This window comes from Mirounga angustirostris, unplaced genomic scaffold (genome assembly GCF_029215605.1).
Source record: "Mirounga angustirostris isolate CCGP_5_RB_7025 unplaced genomic scaffold, mMirAng1.0.hap1 SCAF_3, whole genome shotgun sequence".
Taxonomy (NCBI): Eukaryota; Metazoa; Chordata; class Mammalia; order Carnivora; family Phocidae; genus Mirounga; species Mirounga angustirostris.
Genome location: NW_026991711.1, coordinates 192,528,904 through 192,549,949, shown reverse-complemented (window position 1 = coordinate 192,549,949; position 21,046 = coordinate 192,528,904). Strand labels below are relative to the sequence as shown.

The following is a 21,046-nucleotide window of genomic DNA, read 5'->3' as shown; positions in this document are numbered from 1 at the left end:
AAAGCGCACTTTGAATTCTAAAATGCTATTAATGAAAAGAGGCAACAGGAGTACGAAGAAAGCAGGTCACAGACATAAATGAGAGAGATTCAAGATGAGGCAATAGCGGATAAGCCAGGGAGCGTGAGGGACGAGAAGGTGTGATGCCCTTTTCGTGACAGGGTCACAGCAACCAGGGCCCTCCCTCCCTAGCTCGTCAGCAACGGCTCTTCCATCAGCTCCTGAACGAGGACATTTCTCCAGCTCCCCATGGGCCTACCTCCTCCTTCCAGTGCTGCGTTTTAGGGACAAATGGGACCTATGTGGCCCCCAGGAAATGAGCGGGAGCACTGTAGGGAGGGGAGACTCGAGGTCACAGAAGATACTCTCTGCCCGACACACCTGAGACACAGGACCACATCTGCAGAAGCGACAAAACAGCACGGTCCAAGTCGGAGCCAAGGACCCCCGGGAGCTGCCGTGCAGCCCCCCATAAACCACAGCCCCACCTCCACACAGGGACCCTTCACACGCACGAGGACTGGGCCCGGGTTACCCTGAGGACACACGGCGCTCCTCAGACACCTCAGTCTGTCTGCTGGGGCAGACTTCAGAACTCTGGCCCTTCTGGGCAAGGGGAAGCGGGGGGCCCTACAGGACCTATGTGTACGGAACACAGGAACCTCCCAGGGGTCACACTGCACAGAGCAGAGGACAGGCCCCGCTCCCACAGAGCCCGACGAACTGCGGGTTAGGAGGGGCCTGGAAATCATGTTTCCGGACAGCGCCACTAGAAGGATGGGGTGACAGCAGTGGGGGCTTGGGCCTGACCCTGGGCAGCAGAGCCTCTCCTTGACGTCTTGCCACCTGGAGTGCGCTTGGCAGAGCCCAGCGTGTGGCAGCCGCTGTGCAGCCTGGGGCCCTGGATTCCAGACCCCTGGGCTCTCCTCCAGTCTCACAGCATCAGTGTTGGGGACAGACTGCGGGTTCATGTGCAGCTGCTGGATCTCAAGGCCGACACCCAGATGGACAGTGCACGCAGCAGGCCCCCCCTTCGCAGATGGCGTCTCCCACCCCTCGGCGGGGGCTCCTGCCTCACAGACACTCAGGTCTCCTCTGGACCCGTCACCAGCTCAGCCTCTTTCCCTCGCCCTGGCGACCAGACCCCTGGCCACTCACACGCCATCTCCGGTGCAGACCTTGCCTGAAGCACCCTGGAACCTGCCCGTCCCCCGACCGCCCACTCCAGCCCAGGCCGCTCTCTCCTGGACCGCTCACTAAGCCTCCCAAACTGACGTGGCCCACACGTGACTGAGCCGCTCGCGCCCACAGCGGCATGGGCCTCCCGCGGGGCTGGCCCCCTTGCTCGGCCCCCCGCCCGAAGGCTCTGTCCAACCCCACCCGGGGGCTGAGCCCCTGGCGGCCCAGACCGGGCACAGGGCGTCCTCCAGGCGGGCTCTGCTCAGCGGGGCACCACTGCACCCGGCAGGCCGTCGGCACGCATTTTGGTGCACGCACACTGACAGGCACCAGCCTTCCCCATGAGCGGGGCTCTGGGGCGCCAGCGCCCCGCCAAGCCTGCAAGGAGCTCCGGGCCCCGACAAACGCCGAATGTGTGCTTCACCACAGCGTAAGTGCTGAGAATATTAGGCCAAAAGCAGAATCTCACCGACGCACAACTTCAGACACCCAGAAAACATGACAGACAGAAACACCGGGTCAGGACGGCGCTTCAAAGTCCTCTTTGAACGTGAGATCTGGGTGAAGTCTGAGTGGCGTGCGGCTCGGCCCGTGGGACTCCCCAGCACGGACTCTGAAGCTGGTTTCCGGGCCTTCCGACGCCACCTGGGCTCCGCACGTTACCTCCGAAAGAGCGCTGGGGACCCGGGAGACGCCAGTGCCGCCACACAAGGACAGCGTGCCCTACCCTAGCTGATGCAAAAGGGGTCCTTCACCACATCCGGTCCTGCTGGCGTGAAGGACCAGGGACTGGACCCCGTGTGCGTCCGAGAGCCGAAGGGACCCCGCGGCTCTGGCCGCCGCCCTCTGGGGAGAGAGGTGCCCCCCTGTGCGTGTGGAGCGGCTCAGGCTCCCTCACCAGGAAAGGAGTGGAGAGAGGGTGTCCTGCTTACCTTTCTGCTTCACTGCTGGTTCTGCCTCGACGTTCTCACGCCACAGACTAGCTGAATTATCATCTGAAACACTAGCTGAGTTAGTATTAGCTTCTTTTGTTCCTGACAGAAAACAGTTTAAAATGAGTCATTATGATGTGCACGGCAGGCTGGTCCTCTATGGCTTCATTAACAGGGAGCACACACACTCATCCACGCTCTCCCACACGCGAGCTTACAGAACACTGGCCAAAGGCAGCTTTTGAGAACTCACACCAAGAATGTTCCTCCCAGCTGCGGCTGTGGGATCAGGAGAGGGAAGGGGTGCCCGGAATATGAGAAAGCCCCATGCTCACTCAGCCCAGGAGGAGGATGGGGTCCCCACAGCCAAAGCAAACTGGCCCCTGCACCCCCATTTCCAGAACCTTCCTGACACTACCTGTCTCCACCCACCTCCCCACTGCGGCCAGGCCCAGCTGAGAAGCTGCAGATAGGTGACAAGTGCAGCAAAGCAAGAGGAAAAAAACTACCTCTGGCATAGTCCACAATCCTAGACATATTCAAAGCTCCCGAAACCTCATGAAACTACTGACTAATGGGCCAATGTCTATAAAAATAGAAAAAATATCAAATACCCAAGAAATAAAACATTTTTTATATTAAAAATAAAGGGGGGGCAGGGAGGTGCTGAAGGAAAAGATTTTTAATGTGGTAGGACTCAGGGTAGAAAACTAACCCATCACTAAAGGACCCCCACTCTAAAATGAAACCAGGAGACAAAAATAAAGTTAGATAAATGTTCCCTTTCCTGAAATACAATCTTATAATTTCTTAAAAGTATTCAAATAAACAGTTTATATCAGAATCAACCTATCATTAGCCATCAAAGAACTGAATTTATGTAATAGAACTTCATACAGTAGATGACATAATTTTCTAAGGAAATTTTTTTTCTTTTTTTTTTTGAAGATTTTATTTATTTATTTGACAGAGAGAGACACAGCGAGAGAGGGAACATAAGCAGGGGCAGTGGGAGAGGGAGAAGCAGGTTCCCCACAGAGCAGAGAGCCCGACGCGGGGCTCAATCCCAGGACCCTGGGATCGTGACCTGAGCCGAAGGCAGACGCTAACGACTGAGCCACCCAGGCGCCCCAGGAAATTTTTTTCAATCTATAAAAATGATAATTTAAACAGCCCGATTCAAGTAATTATTTATGATATCTAAGGTAGCCAAAGAATCAATATGAAATACTAAAACAAATGTAAAAATAAAATAAGCTTGGCAATTGTAGATTATCTATTTTTAAAGAAAACATGCAAGAATTTCAGATTGTTACATTTTATTTGAAAATGTCAAAAATTTCCTACACTGTTCAAAACCTACCAGCGCAATAAGTAACTTCCAAATGCAACAACTTCTGTCCAGAGCTGGAGGGGACTGATGACACTCTGCCCCATTTCCTCTCTTCAAATGTCTAGTGGCATTTTTTTTTTTTTGAGAGGCCTATGATGGTTGTTTTAACATCTTTCCTAATATTTTTAAACTTTACTAAAACTCTGATACACAAACACAACAGAAAAACAAGCTACAACCAATAATACTAATAATAATACATACGATAATAATAATTTTAATAATATACAATCAATTCTTAATCATAGAGAACAGACTAACCAGTCTGCCAAATAACAGCTTTAAAGAAAATAAATAATACACCCACAAAATATAAAAATTATTATGAACTGGCAAAAAAATCTGTTGTCTGAATTATCAGTAATGAATGAACCTGGTAGGTAAGGATGTGGGCCTTGGCGTCCTGATTTCCTAAGTTCCAGGGCCCCAAGGCTGCACCTTGAGCAGGCTCCTCGCCTCTTCCGAGCCAGTTTGCCCCAGCTTACGGTGCTCTGGTAAAGAGATCCTGTGCTTCACAAAGCAGGGAGCGCTGTGCCTGGCCAAGCGCCCATCTGTCAGTTACCATCCCTGAGACTCACCAGGTACGGCCCACAACACAGCCCCAGGCAGCTTCCCACTGTGCCCGTGAGCTGCGCAAATTTTAGCAGCACAGAGCTGCTAACTACATCCAAGTGTAAATGCGAACAAATAACCAGGCCTTAAAGTAAGGGGCTCCACCTGGCCCAGCGATCAGTCCCAGCACCCTGTTAATGGGACGCAGAAACACTAGTGTATCCAGATAGGACACAAGATAAAGGCACAGCGTTGCCTATGTAGGGGTCAGAGCGAAGCCAGATGTTCCAACCCAAATCTAATGAGGATTTTAGATCAAACAGAAACACGGGGAGAAGCGGGGGGGAGAGCAATGTCGTAAGTGAAGCGACATTACAAGGAAATGGACGTGTCCAGAGAGTGGAACATTCTACAAGACAAGCAACCTCATCTCTTCCAAAGCCAGTGTGCGAGACTAAAAGGGCAAGGTGGGGGAGCACAGAGGGTGGGGGGGCTGTTGAGATTCGAGTCATTTAAAAAGACAGAATAAAAAATATACAGTGTGTTCATCTTAATGGAATTGTTTTTTTTTTTTTTGAAAAATAACACTTTTGAGTCACTAAGATTTCGGTACTATTGGGGAACAGTCATCCTGCTAGAGACAACAATAATGTTGTGGCTGTGTCTGAGCAGGTCTTTTTTGTTTTTTGAGCTGCAGGCTGAAGTATTTAAAGTGTTAGGGTGTTTTGATACACTTTGAAATCATTCATAAAAATACATGGCTCTAGATGAAGCACATATGACGAGACATTAGAACCACTGAATCTGTGTGAGAGGTCGAAGGGTGCTCATCACTCTTCCTACTCCTCTGCATTTTTCGTAATAAAAAACTTTACACGATAAAACAGACATGAGTGACGGGACCCAAGCAAGGTGAAGACACATGGAGGCACAGGGTTCCAGGAGAACCCGGACCGTCAAACGACTGCAAAGAGAACGAGGCTCATCACACAGCGGGCATTCCGAGGGGGCAGGGAAGAAATGGTTCGTGTCTGAGAAAGCTGTGGGTAATTTCCTTGTTGAGCTCTCCAGCATCCCTGAAAGACAAAGCGCACGGCCGCCATCAGGCGCAGGCTGGCCCAGGTCTGCAGGCCCAGCGGGTGGGGCCTACAAGCTCAAGGTGCAGGGCAAGCGTGAGGAAGGGCTCCCTGACCACCCAGGCCCTGCATCTGGAAATCACACTCGCCGAGAAAACCAGCAGCTGTGACAACCGCTGACAAACCCTGAATCCCAGAAGTCAAAGGGCTGGCAGCACAGCGAAGACCGGGGCGGGGGAGGGGAGGGGGCGCCAGGGGTCCCAGGACCAGCCGGGGCCGGGGTGCAGGGCCCCTCCCTGGCCACTAGGTGGCGCCAGGCTCCGCTCGAACGTCCGCCCGGCTCTCCACCGAGAACCACGGGTGTGGCAGGGCTCCCGCTCCCTGGACGCTGAGGTGTACCTAGTGTCTACAAAGTGAGGATACATGTCTGAACAACCAGTGCACTTCATTTTAAGTCCGTGATACCATCTCAGCGCGACACGCCTCACCTGACGTAGGGCTCGCGGTCACTACAGTGGGATCTACAAAGCAGATCCGTAGGCACACCTGGGACACACCAGCCACTGTATGGAGCCACCTCCCTGAGTCTCAAGGCAGGTGTTTCTAGACCCACCTACCACGAGGTCACTGTGGCTCAGAGAACGTACCCATGAAGCTAGCTCACGGCCAAGAGGCGGGCAACGGGGGGAACGGATCTTCCCGCTGGTCTGGGACAGGGCAGATCTGCCCACAGGGGCAGCACCACCCAGGCCTCTCCTGCCGCACAGGGACTGCCCGGTGCTTCCCTGCTCCGACCAGGCTGGACGGGCCCCCAGCCGGGAGAGGCTCCCGCAGGGAGGGAACACGTACACTCTCACAGGATGCAGGTGAACCGCACCCTGCGAGCCCGCGGTGGGGGTTCCTGAGAACCCACCCCGCTCCCTTCAGCACCTCCCAGTCGGTCACCCCACACCGCTGAGGAACTAGATAAACCACGGAAGGCTGACCTGCTTGGAGTAAGACCAGTCAAGACCGCCTTCTAAGAGGACCCCTTTTACGCTGCGCCCCTGCTGAGCCAAGGATGCAGCAGCTGCCTGCAAACGCACCTGCTCTCGAGCTCGACTTCTTAAAGGGAAAGCGCTCGCTTGCATTCAAAGATGCACTTACCATTATTCTAGCTACAGGCGCAGAATTTTCAAAAATCAAAGCGATACAAGTTCAGCCTAGACTAGACAAATTTTTGTCTTTTCCTGGAGCGAAGATTTACACTATATTTTCCCTTAAGTGTCACTCAAGATTTTTAATATTTCTGAAGAATTTAGTTTAACATCACAGACAGCAAATACTGATCTTCACCCAGGATTACCCCATTGAAATTCCCAATTCACAGGTCTCATTGCTCCACCCCAGCAGGCGAGGATGCATGCACACACCGCAACAGAAGAGGGCAAAGCCCCAGGGAACAACCTCCCCAGTGCGCCCTGGCAAGCACCTTAAAATCTTTATTATGGGGCATTTTCTCAACACAACACAGCAAAGCAGGATGGGAGAGCTGAATGACCATTTCTGACCACCCACATCATTTTGTAAAATTCCAACAGCAAGATAAAGCAAGCATCTTGATCTAGATGCAAAAGTAAGTTACATATAGAAAAGCATGTAAAAGTTAACTAAAACTGAGTTAATATTCTTTATCATATAATTCAGAAAGTTAAAGCAAGTGGCATATAAGTGATTTCTGATCTTCACTTTCTCTTGGTTAGAAGAATAAAATATGTAACTATGTTGAGAGGTAAATATTTCATATCAAGGTGGTGAGGAATGTAAACTAAAGAATACCTTTTTCTTACCGATTTCTGAAGTGGCAGTTTCCTGATCTGCTTCATGATTTAATCCAGACACTATGGGATCTAACATTTTAGCTGAAATAGTATCTTCCTTTCTTCCTGACGTAAAATGGTTAACGACAGATTAAAACATTGTAGAAGTTTTTATATGCGGGTGCTCTGGTCGGGACAAACAGGGGTTTACACCAGGCTCACACTACCTCGTCCCCTCCGGGGTCACAGGAGGCCCCCCCCACCGCCACTCCTCCCTCCCAGTGCTCTCCGAGCAGGACCCCGTGGGTCCTGGCCGGCTCTGGGGTTCACCATCTTTATCTCCACACTCCCCTACACTAATTTCACATGGATCTTCATGTGACGGCAGGAACGACCACCATGTAAAAAACCCCAACTTCTTTGATTTCACCTTCAGTCGCCCCAACTCCCTCCCCAAATGGCTCCGCTCTTGTCCTGACACACTACTGGGCTGCACTGCAGGCACCTCAAATCCCACCTGTGGGAAAGAGAATGCGTGGCGTTGTCCCCCATCCCAGCAACTGGCTTTTCCCAAAGCCTTCGCACTCCAGCAACAGCACCACGTGGCTGCCCAGACCCCTCCATGGATCTTTTCGCTGTGCCCTCTCCTAACAAGGGCCACCCAGTCACCCAGCCACTCTGTCATCCCTTCCATCAAACACGTCCTCAACCAGTGACACTCGGGTCCCGGCCATCAGTCTCACCTGGACAGGAACTGCTGTCCAGCCTCTGTACTTGCCTCTCTCCACTCTGAACAGGGGATGATTCTAACACCTGTCAAATCACGCCTCTGTCCTGCTTACTGTCCTCCAAGGACTTCTGCTCACACTCACTACAAAACTCTCGGCCTCCGTGGCCCAACACCTCGGGCCTGCCTATTCGTGCAGCCTCTTCTATCTCTTTGTGTCGTGTCCCCCCCCCCCCGCCCAGCCTCACTGCTGGGCCTCCTGCCACTCAAACAGGCAAGCCTGTCCCCAGCTCAGGGCCTCTGCCCATTCCTGGACACCTGCATGTCCTCCTTCACCCGAGTCAACTCCCTGTCCAGACGTCCCCTCCTCAGAGCCTCTCTGCCTGTGCACCCGCCCCTACATCCCCACCCTTCTCGGCTACGTTTTCCATCAGAAGACTCATCACTAACATGAAAGTGTACACCCTGTGGTCTCCTGATTATCTGACTTGTCCCTCCACATTATGTGCCCCAGAAGGGCGGGTACGCCATAAATATCTGCAGAACGAATAAAGGAAGACTCAAGGGGACAATCCCAGCCTGTGACTGACTTGGAGGAAATGGGCAGGTAGCTGGGGTGACCCCAGAGCTCAGCAGGCAGGGCTTACGTGCCCTTCTGCCCCTGCTCCGCTCTGGGCCCAGGCCCCGTGTCCAGCAGGGCTCCACCCACAGGGCTCCCCCAGCTCGGTGGTCAAAGGGAAGCAAAGGTTCCGACTCCCCGACATTCGCAGCCTCCACTGGGGCTTGTGTCGCCTTACCGAGCTGTTTCACGGCATGCTCCTTAGCTTCGCTGTAGGAAGAGTTACGTTCTTTTTCAGGGGAAAGACTATTTTCACTCGTTCTAGAGTCCCTTCTTAGCTTCGCTGTAGGAAGAGTTATGTTCTTTTTCAGGGGAAAGACTATTTTCACTCGTTCTAGAGTCCCTTCTTAGCTTCGCTGTAGGAAGAGTTACGTTCTTTTTCAGGGGAAAGACTATTTTCACTCGCTCTAGAGTCCCTTCTTAGCTTCGCTGTAGGAAGAGTTACGTTCTTTTTCAGGGGAAAGACTATTTTCACTCGTTCTAGAGTCCCTTCTTAGCTTCGCTGTAGGAAGAGTTACGTTCTTTTTCAGGGGAAAGACTATTTTCACTCGTTCTAGAGTCCCTTCTTAGCTTCGCTGTAGGAAGAGTTACGTTCTTTTTCAGGGGAAAGACTATTTTCACTCGTTCTAGAGTCCCTTCTTAGCTTCGCTGTAGGAAGAGTTACGTTCTTTTTCAGGGGAAAGACTATTTTCACTCGTTCTAGAGTCCCTTCTTAGCTTCGCTGTAGGAAGAGTTACGTTCTTTTTCAGGGGAAAGACTATTTTCACTCGTTCTAGAGTCCCTTCTTAGCTTCGCTGTAGGAAGAGTTACGTTCTTTTTCAGGGGAAAGACTATTTTCACTCGCTCTAGAGTCCCTTCTTAGCTTCGCTGTAGGAAGAGTTACGTTCTTTTTCAGGGGAAAGACTATTTTCACTCGTTCTAGAGTCCCTTCTTCCTGACATGAAATTGCATAATTAAAGTTTGTATTAAGCTTAATTTGTAATTCTGCATAGTATACCCACTCATAGTACGTTATTCTGCTATAATGTGCTACCTAATAATAAGCCAAAAGTATCATATTCTTATGAAGAAACTTTTTTGGATTCTATAGAGATTCTACAATAGCTTTAAGATTCTAAATATGTTTAACAAACATGATACCCCACACTCTAGTAAATGCAAGGCTTCTCCCCTCGGGCAGAACATGGAGGTCCTGTGCCTCCTACACCTTCTGAATGCTGGACGTTCGCCCAAATGCGGCCCATTTAAGTAAGGCAGAAGGTCAGGGTGGAGCACCAGCCGTGCTGGGGGAGGATGTGCAGTGAGGTCCATGCCCAGCTCACCGGCAGGGAAGGAAAGAGTCAATGAGCTTATCGACAGCTGGGGAAAGCTAGTCTCAGAAAGCCGGCAAACCTCTGTAATTCTCTAAGAGGCCACAGAAAAGGAGCCCTATGGCGCAAACTCAGATGCACACGCCCCAAGTTACTAGAAAAGAAGACGGTAACAACTGTCAGCTCACAAAAAAATCACAATTCAACAGAAGAACTGCGGGCTAAGATTGAACACAAGGTGAGGTTTGCGGTGCAGTGACCACAGTCCGTGACACTTCTACACTCCAGCAATCATCACTGGCACCACTAAGAAGATGCCATCTCTAAACAAACTAAAAACAAACTGTCGTGACCCGTGACTGACACAGCCCAGCACATGCATAGGGAGACTCCCATACTAACTTGGAATCAGAAGTATCCAACCTTCCCCAAATAATGAAAGCATAAGTTTAACTTAGAGTCCAACTCAATCCTGGTAAATTTATTAGTTCTGTTTGTGGATGGGGAGATTCTTTGACTCAATGGTTTTAAAATAATCTGGAAGAGTAAGCACATAAAAGGGCTTAAAATTAACGATTCTGGAACACCTCGTGAGTTACTCTGAAATGGAGAGCATCACCTTACACCATGAATTAAAATAAGAAATAACTAAAAAGATTAAATATAAAAACGCATGACAAAACACAAATCTTCATCTCTCAAATCTCTGGACAAACTACAAAAAAAAAAAAAAAAGACTGGCCATTTCCAGTGCATAAAAATTAAACACTCAGGCAAATCAGGAACTAACATAATGAACAGAAATGAACTGGTGGGGGGGGGGGAGAGACAAACTGGCGGATGTCCTTAACATACAGTGAGCTTGTGCCAATTAAGAACAACACTGAAACAGCCATCACAGCCGTGAGGAATCCCACCGAGAACAGACAAGCCCGAGGAGCCGATACAAATGACTCACACACATAAAAATGCACAACTGCACTAGCAATTCAAAAGAGACAGCACTGTTCGTTTTTCCCCTCCCAGACTCAGCAGCAAGCCTTGGACACCGTGGAAAAGGTGTAGGGCTGGGGGCACGGTCGGCTCACCCCGCAGCCGACCCCGCCAACAGCCCTGTCCCCAGAGACGCCCGCGGAGGGACAAGCTCGCGAAAGTCTCACGTACTATTCTGAAGTGGGGCTTTCTGTCTCAGCGCAACGTCCACTTGAGAAACTCCAACTGCGGCACTCCTGCCGTGCAGCTCCAACTCTTACCACTTAGGGAAAGGACGATGTTTCAGACACTACCGCTACTCAAAGTAACCTCACACTTCACCTGAAAACCTGCAACACTACCAGCCCCCAGCAGCACCTGCCCGCCCTGGACGGACCCCCGTCTGGCTTGTTGGTCGGGCTCAACCGGTGCCACCCTTGGGCAAACCCCCGGCTAGGCCTGTTCGCTTCAACCTCAGCTCCCAGTAGCACGGCTCCCGGGGAGCGGTCCTGCTGTTTTTTAAATGCACGAACGTCACCCACGAGCAGGATGCTCTTGCTGGCCACCGAGTCGGGATTACTTTCAAGCCTACCACTTCAAATGACAAGAGTCAGTGAAACATGGGTGACTGATAACCGTTTCCGGAAAGTTAAAATTCGATCGCATCTTTTAGATTGCAACAGATCTCCAGCAAAGAGGTGCTACTACCGGCCACTGGTGTCTTGGGCTCACACACGTACGCGCAGACGTGTGCGTGCGTGTGCATGCGTGTGCGTGCGTGAGAGAGAGAGAGAGAGACATATCTGCATCCTTTTCACACAGTCTTTGTTTATCCCCCCCAATGGCAGATCTGCCTTCTAGCCACAGGATGTTTTTTCTACCAGATACTGTGATTAATATCCATATTTTCAGCTCCTAGTATGATAAATCTGCAGTACCTTCCATGGAATTTTCGGATCGCCGTTTTGATGGTTTTGTTGTCACCGACCTGGATGCTCTAGTGGAAATCTCAGTCTTAAAGAAAAGAGAATGGAAAAGAATTAGTTGGTGCATGACACAGCAATGCCTTGAGTAGATTTACTAGTCAAGCTCTGCTCAAGGAAGAACAAAGAGGAAACAGAACACCACCATCCCCTAAAGAGGAATGGATACCAGAGCTCAGCACCCCAGACCTGAGGGTGAACAGAGGACACTCAGACCTCCTTCACTCTAAATTCGGAAATCCATCTTTCTGCAAAGCTCTCCAAAGCCCAGCAATCCGCCAACCACACTGAGAAGCACCGTCTTATCAGATGTGTTTATGAGAACTCCATCTCCTTTGCTATATGCTAATTACTCGCATGCATCTGTGACAATTCTGAGTGCAAACATACACATGTTTAAACAGAGCACACACCAGCCATAAGGTTTTGCTCAGCCTGCCATAATGCCCTCCTAGCTGGCCTCTCAGCCTCCACACCGCACCTGGTCCGTCTTCCCTGCAGCTGCCTGGACGCGTTCTCTAAAATGCAAAGTGCTTTAGGAAAGTTGGGCTGAGTCTAACCTCCATGGCCTGGAGACGAGGAGATGATGTGGCCCAGCCTCGGCTGCGCCCCAGCCACAGGACACGCACCACGGGGCCCCACACAGGCCAAGCAGAGCTCAGAGGGATCCCTCCAGCATCTCAGCTGTCCCAGTCTGCCTGGTGACTGGATCTTCTCCCAGACTCACCTGAAGCTCCACCAGACCCTCTCCCAAATGACTCCCCCATCCCTTTGTACCCCATACGTCACACCTGTCAAACAACTGTATGAGGAAAGCCAGGAGCCGAGCACAGAAGCCGGGACTCATGCGTGAGCCTGCGCCACGTCCCCAGCCGCCGGTCTCCACAGACTAGAAGAGACCGCAGCATGGCAGTCGCCACGTCAACACAGCCACGGTTTATGTCCCTTGAAATTATTTTTTAAAGTTTACCTCTGTTTCAGCTTTGGAATCTTTCAAAGATCCATCTGGCAGCTTTTTAGACACCTCCCCTGAGCTTGAGGACTGTTAAGAAAAAAAATCGTCACATTCTAGAATTATTCAAATCTGCTACATCCAAAAACACATCAAGGTGCCAGATGTTTCTAGCTGAGCAGCAGCAAGATCACCCTTCCCTTAAGAGCGTCCATCCCACTCCAGGCCTGAGTATCTGCGGCTGGCATGCAGCCCTCATCCCAAAGGGCCGTCCGGATCATTCCAGGTGGGGCAGACCGGGGGCACAGGGGGTTGGGGCGGCGCCTCCCAGGAAGCTATGGAATAGTGGGACACGTGGGATGCCCACCCAAGGCCAAACCTCTTGGAAACGCTCAGTAAAACATGGGGAATCTGGAAATGTGGGAAGGAGTGAACAGGAGAAACTACCAGCCACCATGGAAACACGGCCCCTGCTCATTCTGGGGCCGGTGGGGGCGGGGCACTTTCCAATGGAGGGTTCTCGTCAAGCAAAAGCTTCAGACTCTCCCTCAGGAAATACTCCCAAGGGTGCAGGAAAGGGGAACCCTCCTACACTGTTGGTGGGAATGCAAGCTGGTGCAGCCACTCTGGAAAACAGTATGGAGGTTCCTCAGAAAGTTGAAAATAGAGCTACCCTACGATCCAGCAATTGCACTACTGGGTATTTACCCCAAAGATACAAATGTAGGGATCCGAAGGGGTACGTGCACCCCGATGTTTATAGCAGCAATGTCCACAATAGCCAAACTGTGGAAAGAGCCAAGATGTCCATCGACAGATGAATGGATAAAGAAGATGTGGTATATATACACAATGGAATGTTATGCAGCCATCAAAAGGAATGAGATTTGCCACTTGCAACGACGTGGATGGAACTGGAGGGTGTTATGCTGAGCGAAATAAGTCAATCAGAGAAAGGCAATTATCATATGATCTCATTGATATAAGGAATTTGAGAAACAAGACAGAGGATCATAGGGGAAGGGCGGGAAAAATGAAACAAGACAAAATCAGAGAGGGAGACAAACCATAAGGACTCTCAATCTCAGGAAACAAACTGAGGGTTGCTGGAGTGGAAGGGGGTGGGAGGGATGGGTGGCTGGGTGGTGGACACTGGGGAGGGTATGTATTGTGGAGAGCATTGTGTATTGTGTAAGACTGATGAATCACAGACCTGTACCCCTGAAACAAATAATACATTATTTGTTAATAGAAAAATTAAAATAAATAAATAAATAAATTTTGAGGTGTTAAAAAAAAAAAAAAAAGGGAAATCCTCCCGAAAGGAAGTACAGGAAACCTGGGAACCCCAGCTCATAGCTACAGTCAAGTCTCTGACCGACACATCCTAATGTAAGGACTAGAAGAGACTAGACCTCAGACCCTGTGCCCCATGAAGACTGAAAAGCAAGGGCTGACTGTCGAGTTCAACCCTGATGCGTTTCCCTAACTTCCTGCTGGAGGCGCCAGGCTGTCCCCTTGAGGGTGAGGGGCGCCGCGCACACCGCCTGGATACCTGGTCCTTTACCGCCACACCTGACACTCTGCACACACCTACTACTTCGCCTTCTCTTCATACACCGCCTGAGGGGCTTGAGAAGGTCCCAGCAGTGTCTCTTCCAGACGGGAATCGAATGGAGGAGAATCAAGGGATCTGACGCAGGGTGAAGACCAGCAGAGGCGGGTCAGAAGGGAGTCTCTGCCTCCCCAGAGCCTCCTTGGGAGGTGGCCCACACGGGGTGTCCTTGCCACGGGCAAGCGCTGCCCCCCAGAAGAGCTGACCCAGCAAAACCACCACGGAAGTTCTACGCAAGGCCGACTTCGGGGGGACGCGGACCAGCCCGGGGCAGAGGCCCGGACCCTGCGCCCTGGCCCCACGCGCTCGCAGCCAAGCCGTCACTGCCGCTGGGCTCCAGAATCCCACAGACCCCCCATAAAAACTTCTCTTTGGAATTAGCTTTCTATTAAGAACGCTCCTCACGGCACCAGCAATTTTCGTGAACGTGAAGCATGGGAAACTTCGCCGGAAAACCTGGAGGGCTGGGGCCATGCCCCTCGGCGGCCGCCTCACGCCAGGCAGACACGCGGGAGCACGCTAGTGCCTCAGAGGACTCAGGCTGGTGAGAAACACCTTTCCTCAGACCTCGACAACGAGGCAAGGGGTGGGGAACGCCCTTGTTACTCCTAAAACTCCTGAGGGAAGCCGGGTTTCTGTGACCTGTCTCACGGGGCCCAGTACTCTAGGGCGTTCACGGCAGACCACGAGGCTCTCGAAGGGTCCGACCCGCGGCCCTCACCCCGGTACTGCCGCAGCCTGAGACACAATATGCCACAGAGCCAGGTGCACGAGCCCCGAGCGCCGGCGCAGGCCTCGCCCCTCCCCACGCCGCCGCGCCCCGTGGGCACATCTTGAACCTCCCCAGACCTCCGCTCCCTCCCTCCTAGCAGCTGGGGACCAAGAGATTCCCACAGCCTTCCGGAGACACTTCCTAATGTGCTGTCCCCACGAGAACAGGCATGAGCAGCGCCAGCCCTGACGGGGACCTGAACTAGCTGTAGTGACCCCAAAAGTAACTTGCACACTTAGGAAACACTGAAACCAAACACATTTTCCGGCCAATCATAAATTTACCTGAAAATTTAATTAAACAAAAATTACAGTAACAGAGGCCTGGTACGTATCTGCTAACGCCCACAAGACTTAGAGAGGAGCCCTGAGCCTTGGTAAATTCAGCCGTGCCCAGGAGCACGCACACGACCGAGGCGGCTCGGAAGGACCGCTCACGCAGCTACGGGGTGGGCCCCCTGTCTTCAAAAAACACCCAAATGCACACACTCAGCCCGAGGCGAGAACAGTGCACCTCGGAACCCCAGCAAAAACTGGTGTCGGTTTGGGTTTCTACTGGGAATGCCCGAGTGGCTTCACCTTACCGCAGTGCTGGAGAGAAGCAGAGTCCCAATCACACTGCGACAAAGACGGGAAACACGTTCGAGAACACCACAAACTCTTCTTAAAGACAGAGGTTTTCAAGCAGGACTTTACCTTTTTGTCAGGTTTGTCGTGCTCTCTGGTCTTCTCCCTGTCGGGGTCTCTGGAGTGCTCCCCGTCCTTCACCCTCCGCCTGTCCCTGTCCCGGGCCTTGTCCTGCTCGCGCTCCCTCTCCCGGTCTTTCCACCTCTCTTTCTCCTTTCCTCCCTCGTTCCTTTTCTCTCTTGCGCGGTCCAGGTCTTTGTCACGGTCCCTGTTGCCTCGGTCTCTGTCCTGCTTGGCCCGGTTTCTGACTCGTTCTCTCTCCCCCTCTCGGTGCTTGTCTCGCTCAGGATCTTTATGTCTATCACGGTCGGTCTCCTTCGTCTTCTCCTTCTCCTTGTCCTTCTCTCTTCCTTTGCTTTCTTCCTTCACTTCTTCTTTCTCTTTTCGATCTCTGCTTGTACTTCTCTCGTTTATTTCAGAGTTCCTTTTATCCTGGAAAGAAGGTCAAACAACAATATCACTTACGAATGTCTTCATCTGAACTATAAAAAGACTCATTATTTCATTTTTGAATATGTGCAATTTGCAAGTCACCTCTTTATCTTTATGAACTCTGGGCTCTTCTTCTCGTGCATTCTTATTGTCCAAGTCCTGAGCTTTTGACGTCAGTGAGGTCCTTCCCTTCAGGTCCCCCTTCTCTCCAGCCAACACTCTCTTCACCGCTTCGTCGCTGGAGAGCTTGCAGTCCGAGTGGGAGGAAATTAAACACACAGTGAAAATGAGATCAACACAAGTGACAAATGCGAGCATCTGCATTCATAGAAGGTTCACTAAACACGTTAAACACGTGGACATGAAAGTCAAAGGATAAAATATTAGAAGGAAATGCTGTCATCACCAAGTACAGCATCACCTCCAACACTTTACACGTGAACAGCAGAGCAGACCCTAGCTAAGCAAATCGCACTTCAATCCCCTGAGCTGTCGAGTGTGGACGTGTGTGTCGTTCAAGGACAGCCTAGCGCTGTGCGCGACCCCACAAACGCCTTACACCTCTCACAAGGTCAGAGGCCGGCACTGACAGGGCCTCACAGAATGATCTAACTCAAGCTCCATCACACGCCAAAACCCTTCTGCAGCATCTCTGACTCTGCACAGAAGCTTTGAACACCTCCAGGCAGGAATCCCACTCGCTCACACACTCATTCCACGAGGACGCACTGAGTGACCATCACTCGCCAGGCACTAGACGCCAGGTTGAGGACACGCTGTGTATCGGGGGAGAGGCCAGATGCAGCAGTTAAACATCGGTGTGCCTAAGCCAGCCTGGGAGAGAGGAAAGGCCAGGGCTCCCAGACCAGCAACCGATCCCCCACTGCTGCCAGACAAAGAAATGAGGGCTCCTGACCAGTGCAAGGGGCCTCAGGGTGCAGGCACGGGTGCGGGAGCTGAGAAAGAACCGGAGGGGAGGGCGTAGCCACAGCTCTTGAGGACGCTTGTGAGCCATGCCACGGAGCTGGCTGGGCCCAGAGGCAACAGGAAGCTGGCAAAGGATTCAGCAGGGAAGACAGGAGTCAAATGTGCTTTGACAGAGAAGTAACAGGAAGGATGCAGGGGTGGGGACTCGGGTACAGAGGCCAGGGCACTGGCAAAATCAGCTGCGTGCCTCCGAGCCCGAGATCTGGATGCAGACCAGGGCAAGGCTCTCTCGAGGCCTCCTTGGGGCCACCACCTCCCACCCCCACCCCTGCCATGTGAGCGGAAACCCACCCCCTTTCCCATTTTGGTACCATGGAAAGTTAGCCCCAGCCCACCACCCAACAGTACACGAAGGGCTCTATCAGCTATGCCCTCTGCCCTCGGGGGCGATGCGGCTCCCACAAAGGAGAAAGGCCCTGGGGACGCCCTGTCGGCACCGCCAAACCTAGATGCCCTCTGGCGTCCCTAGCGAGGACAGCCTGGGCTGGATCTAAGCAGAGACGCCAAGCTTCCAACCCACAGTGAGGATCTCAGGAAGTAGCGAATCAGTCCCTACACAAGAGACTCAGGATTACTTTGAAGGTGGCACAGCTCTGCGGTCAACAGCCAGGAGGGAAAGAGGACCAGAAGCACAGAGTGCAAGGGGGAGGGAGGAGAGTGGGAGGAAGGAATGGAAGGAGAGAAGCAGACCCTGGAGGCTGGAAAGGCAGGCGGAGAACAGGAGCGTCCCATAAGCCCCAAAGCAACAGCACAGCAGGTCCTCCAGCCCCAGGCCCTACCCTGCAAGGAGGCCCACAAGGAGAAGGCAGGCAGGGCTTGCTGCCGGGCATGCCGCCCCTGCCCCCGCCCCCGCCCCAAGAGCCAGTGTCTGTGAAGTTCCCTCGTTCATACTTGGCGTACCCTCGTTTTACTGTATAGTTTCAACCACCCCTTCTGGGACTCTGAGGTTCCAAAGCACAGCGCTTGGCAGACACCACCAAACACTCCTGCCTGAGACACTGCCCACTACCCTGCGGTCGCCTACCACCCCGTCTTGTCTTTCAGGGCTGCTGGGTCTAAACTCTGGCACCTCCGCATTACCTTGCTGAGACAGCATTTTCCAATTCTCTGGAGCAGCTCGTTTGTTCTTTCAGGCTCGTGCCCGGCCACGATCCGCGCTGGTTTTGCGGACAGTGGCTCTCCTGAAACCATCACCACCACGTCTATGGCCTTCTGAAGGAAGCTAATTTTTGCATCTTTATCCTGAAAGATTTCCATTTAAAATACAAATAAAAAGTACTTCCAAAAAAGTTTCCACCATCTTCAGTATGCTCAACAGGCACAGTTACTATTTATATCATGTCAGATTTGGAAATACTAACTCTTTGTAACAAAAAAAAAAATTAAGCTTTTAATTTTAGTTGGTAGTAGGCTAGCAGAAACCTCTAAAACACTAGTTCCATTTCTCAGTGGATAAAATTAGCATGATATGCAGTTGGCAAAAATAAGAAAATGAAATGAGAAAGGGTATACCACAATTCACGAATTAATCAACCTTGTATTTCAACACACATCAGCATATAAATGACACACATCCAGTTCACAGCTTACAGAAAACCCACTTGTTAGGGTGAGGGGCAGCCACCCCCGAGCCTACCTTAACGTTATCGGACTTCAGCTCGGCGTCTGTGTAGAGACCCTTCATGAAACCGGTCATCCTAATCACCTGAAAAGATCAAGGCCGTGGTCAGCACCTCACAGGGCAGCCTCTTCATCACCCTCACTCCCTGAACCCCACAGTCAGGAGCTGTCGGAGTCCGTCCATACCCAGGATTTAATTCCTTCACTTACTCAACAAGCTTCTGAGTGTCTACTATATGGGAGGCCTTTTACCAGGCAGAAGCCAGCCTGGAGGTGCAGACGGGTAAACATCTCAAAGACTTGCGGGGTGCTAAGTTCCTAATCCAAACACAGGAGGGGCGAGGGTGTCCGAGGAAGTTTCCCAGAAGACATGGTATCTACACCGAGACCACAGGCTGAGTGGGGGGCGGGGGTGTTTGGGACCCATGTCCCAGGCTAAACCATCCCTGCAAAAGGTCCTGGGCCCAGAGGGTTCCATTCAAGGGAGCAAAAAAAGTTCAGGGCAGGAGGAGCCTGAGGCCAGAGTCCGGCGGGGCCAGAGCAGGCAGGGCCTGACCCAGATGGCCTTCAAAGATGCTCAGGAATACGGACTTTGGCCTAAGGACTACGAGGAGGCCCTGAAAGGTTCAGAGGCAGGGGGACAGCATCTTACAAGGGTCACTCAAGCCCAGTGGAGAGAATGGATTCTGGAAAGAACAGAAATTTCTCAGCCTGGGTTTCTGAACCTGGATGGAAAGGTCTTTCTCCTCACTCACTTGCTACAACAGGGGGGTGCTCTGTGCAACTGTCACTTTTGTTCTCTCCCTGCCTGTCCTTCCCCTCAGTCAACCTGTAGCTCCCCATTACCCTGAATCAGCTTTAGGGGTAGTGATTTTCCCTGTTCCTCCCCGCACCCACACACAGCCAGGCTCCTCGTTCTCTCAGACCAGAGTTTTTCAAAATGCAAGAAGTTGCTGTAAAATCAACATAATGGGTAGCAATAAGCTTTTTTTTTTTTTTTTTTTTTTTTTTTTTTCAAAAAAGAAAACGTCAGCTGCATTGTATATAGGAAGCATGAATACACCTACACGTGTATGTCCTGGATGGATATAAAGCATATGTACTAGTGCAAGACATGTTTGTTGGAAAAAAGACAGTCCCATGCTAACATCAGGCTATTTCTCTGAGACCAAGCACACCTCACTACTAATTAAACTGGCTCTCATTCCTCATCAACTACCTAAGAGTTGTGCTATTATTTCTCCTGAGAAGACAGATGGACTATTAAGAGTATCCCGCACTGAATATTCCTAGAGCCTTTTCATTTTGTCTCTTCTGGGGTTTTCCTACTTTGCTGGCAGTTAAAACTGTGAACAATACTTTTAAGGGACAAGAAACATTAACCTTATAAGATCAATGCTTTGATTTATGAAAAAGAGAGTTAGTTTAGCCGTAGCTAAATTACTAATATGGTGACTTGTGACAATAATACTCAGAGAGTTAAGAATTTTCAGGAGGCTCTTCACCTCTTACCTGAAAATGCTTTCCAATATGCCAATCATTCTAACAAGTAGGTGACAATTAATATATTTACCTTTACAGAGGCAGAGAAATTAATTTCAGAATTAGATTAGGAAGAAAACACTGGTTCCTGATTGGGAACCTGCAACTGCTTCCACACAGCCTGGCTACTGGTCCACCAAGTCAATTTCTGCTTGAATGTCCCTCTCCTTCCCCATCCTGAGGCACTCTGACCTTCCAGGAGCCCAGTGCCACACCAAGACCCAAAGGAGGAGGCCTATCCCCGCTACCTCTTCCCGGGCTCTCCACTTCAGTGGGGAGACAGGACTAACACAGAAGATACAAGTGTGAGGGTATGGTAACAACTGCTATAGTCAGGCAGGCTCACCTGCTGGCTAACTCACTTCTTCCATTCTGGGTTTGGGGGCGCTACCTGCCTACTTCATGGGTAAGGCAGTGCACAGCCCAGCTCCCACCGGGCTCTTCTCACAGCCGTGTCCCTTCCCCAAACACTGTCCAAGACAGGTGGAAGTGTTGCCCCAGCTACAGGAGGAGGTGGAGGCTGGACAAGACAGCGCTGGGATGTGCGTGGGATTGCAGAGAGTTCTAAGCACAATTAGGGTTTTCAACACAGAGGCACACATTATAAACTAAGTTGAGACAGCAAATGATTACACAAAGCTTGTGGAGAATAATACACCCAACCTGTTGGAAAGAGTTAAGAAATGAAGTTTGAGGACCGATATGCAAAGCCCTCGGAAGTCTGCAAGTTCAACCGGATTCCTAAGTCCCAAAGACCACACCCATGTTCCTGAGTTCAATACCCTTCTTAGGAGCACCATGGAGATGAGTTACCAGGAGCCTAGACAGCGTCCTTCAACAACGAATGTGTGCTGTGCACCTTCTGTGCACTCACCCAGGATATGGCAACAAACAAGTA

At 51.2% G+C, this 21,046-nt stretch overlaps 1 protein-coding gene across 9 annotated transcripts in view; it reads right to left on the bottom strand.

The window, feature by feature from the left end:
* TRAF3IP1 (TRAF3 interacting protein 1) overlaps nucleotides 1-21,046 on the bottom strand; it is a 75,362-nt gene that overhangs the window by 52,775 nt on the left and 1,541 nt on the right. For 3 of the 9 annotated variants that reach the window (XM_064587368.1, XM_064587366.1, XM_064587367.1), the window contains exons 2-8: nucleotides 18,623-18,691; nucleotides 18,067-18,228; nucleotides 16,102-16,245; nucleotides 15,577-15,999; nucleotides 12,513-12,584; nucleotides 11,498-11,573; nucleotides 2,112-2,213 (exon numbers count right to left, since the gene is read on the bottom strand). In XM_064587368.1, the coding sequence (XP_064443438.1) occupies nucleotides 2,112-2,213; nucleotides 11,498-11,573; nucleotides 12,513-12,584; nucleotides 15,577-15,999; nucleotides 16,102-16,245; nucleotides 18,067-18,228; nucleotides 18,623-18,691 (1,048 nt within the window). Of the gene's footprint in view, nucleotides 1-2,111; nucleotides 2,214-6,961; nucleotides 7,058-11,497; nucleotides 11,574-12,512; nucleotides 12,585-15,576; nucleotides 16,000-16,101; nucleotides 16,246-18,066; nucleotides 18,229-18,622; nucleotides 18,692-21,046 lie in introns of all 9 variants that reach the window. The other 6 variants (XM_064587371.1, XM_064587372.1, XM_064587373.1 and 3 more) reach the window with 3 other exon arrangements.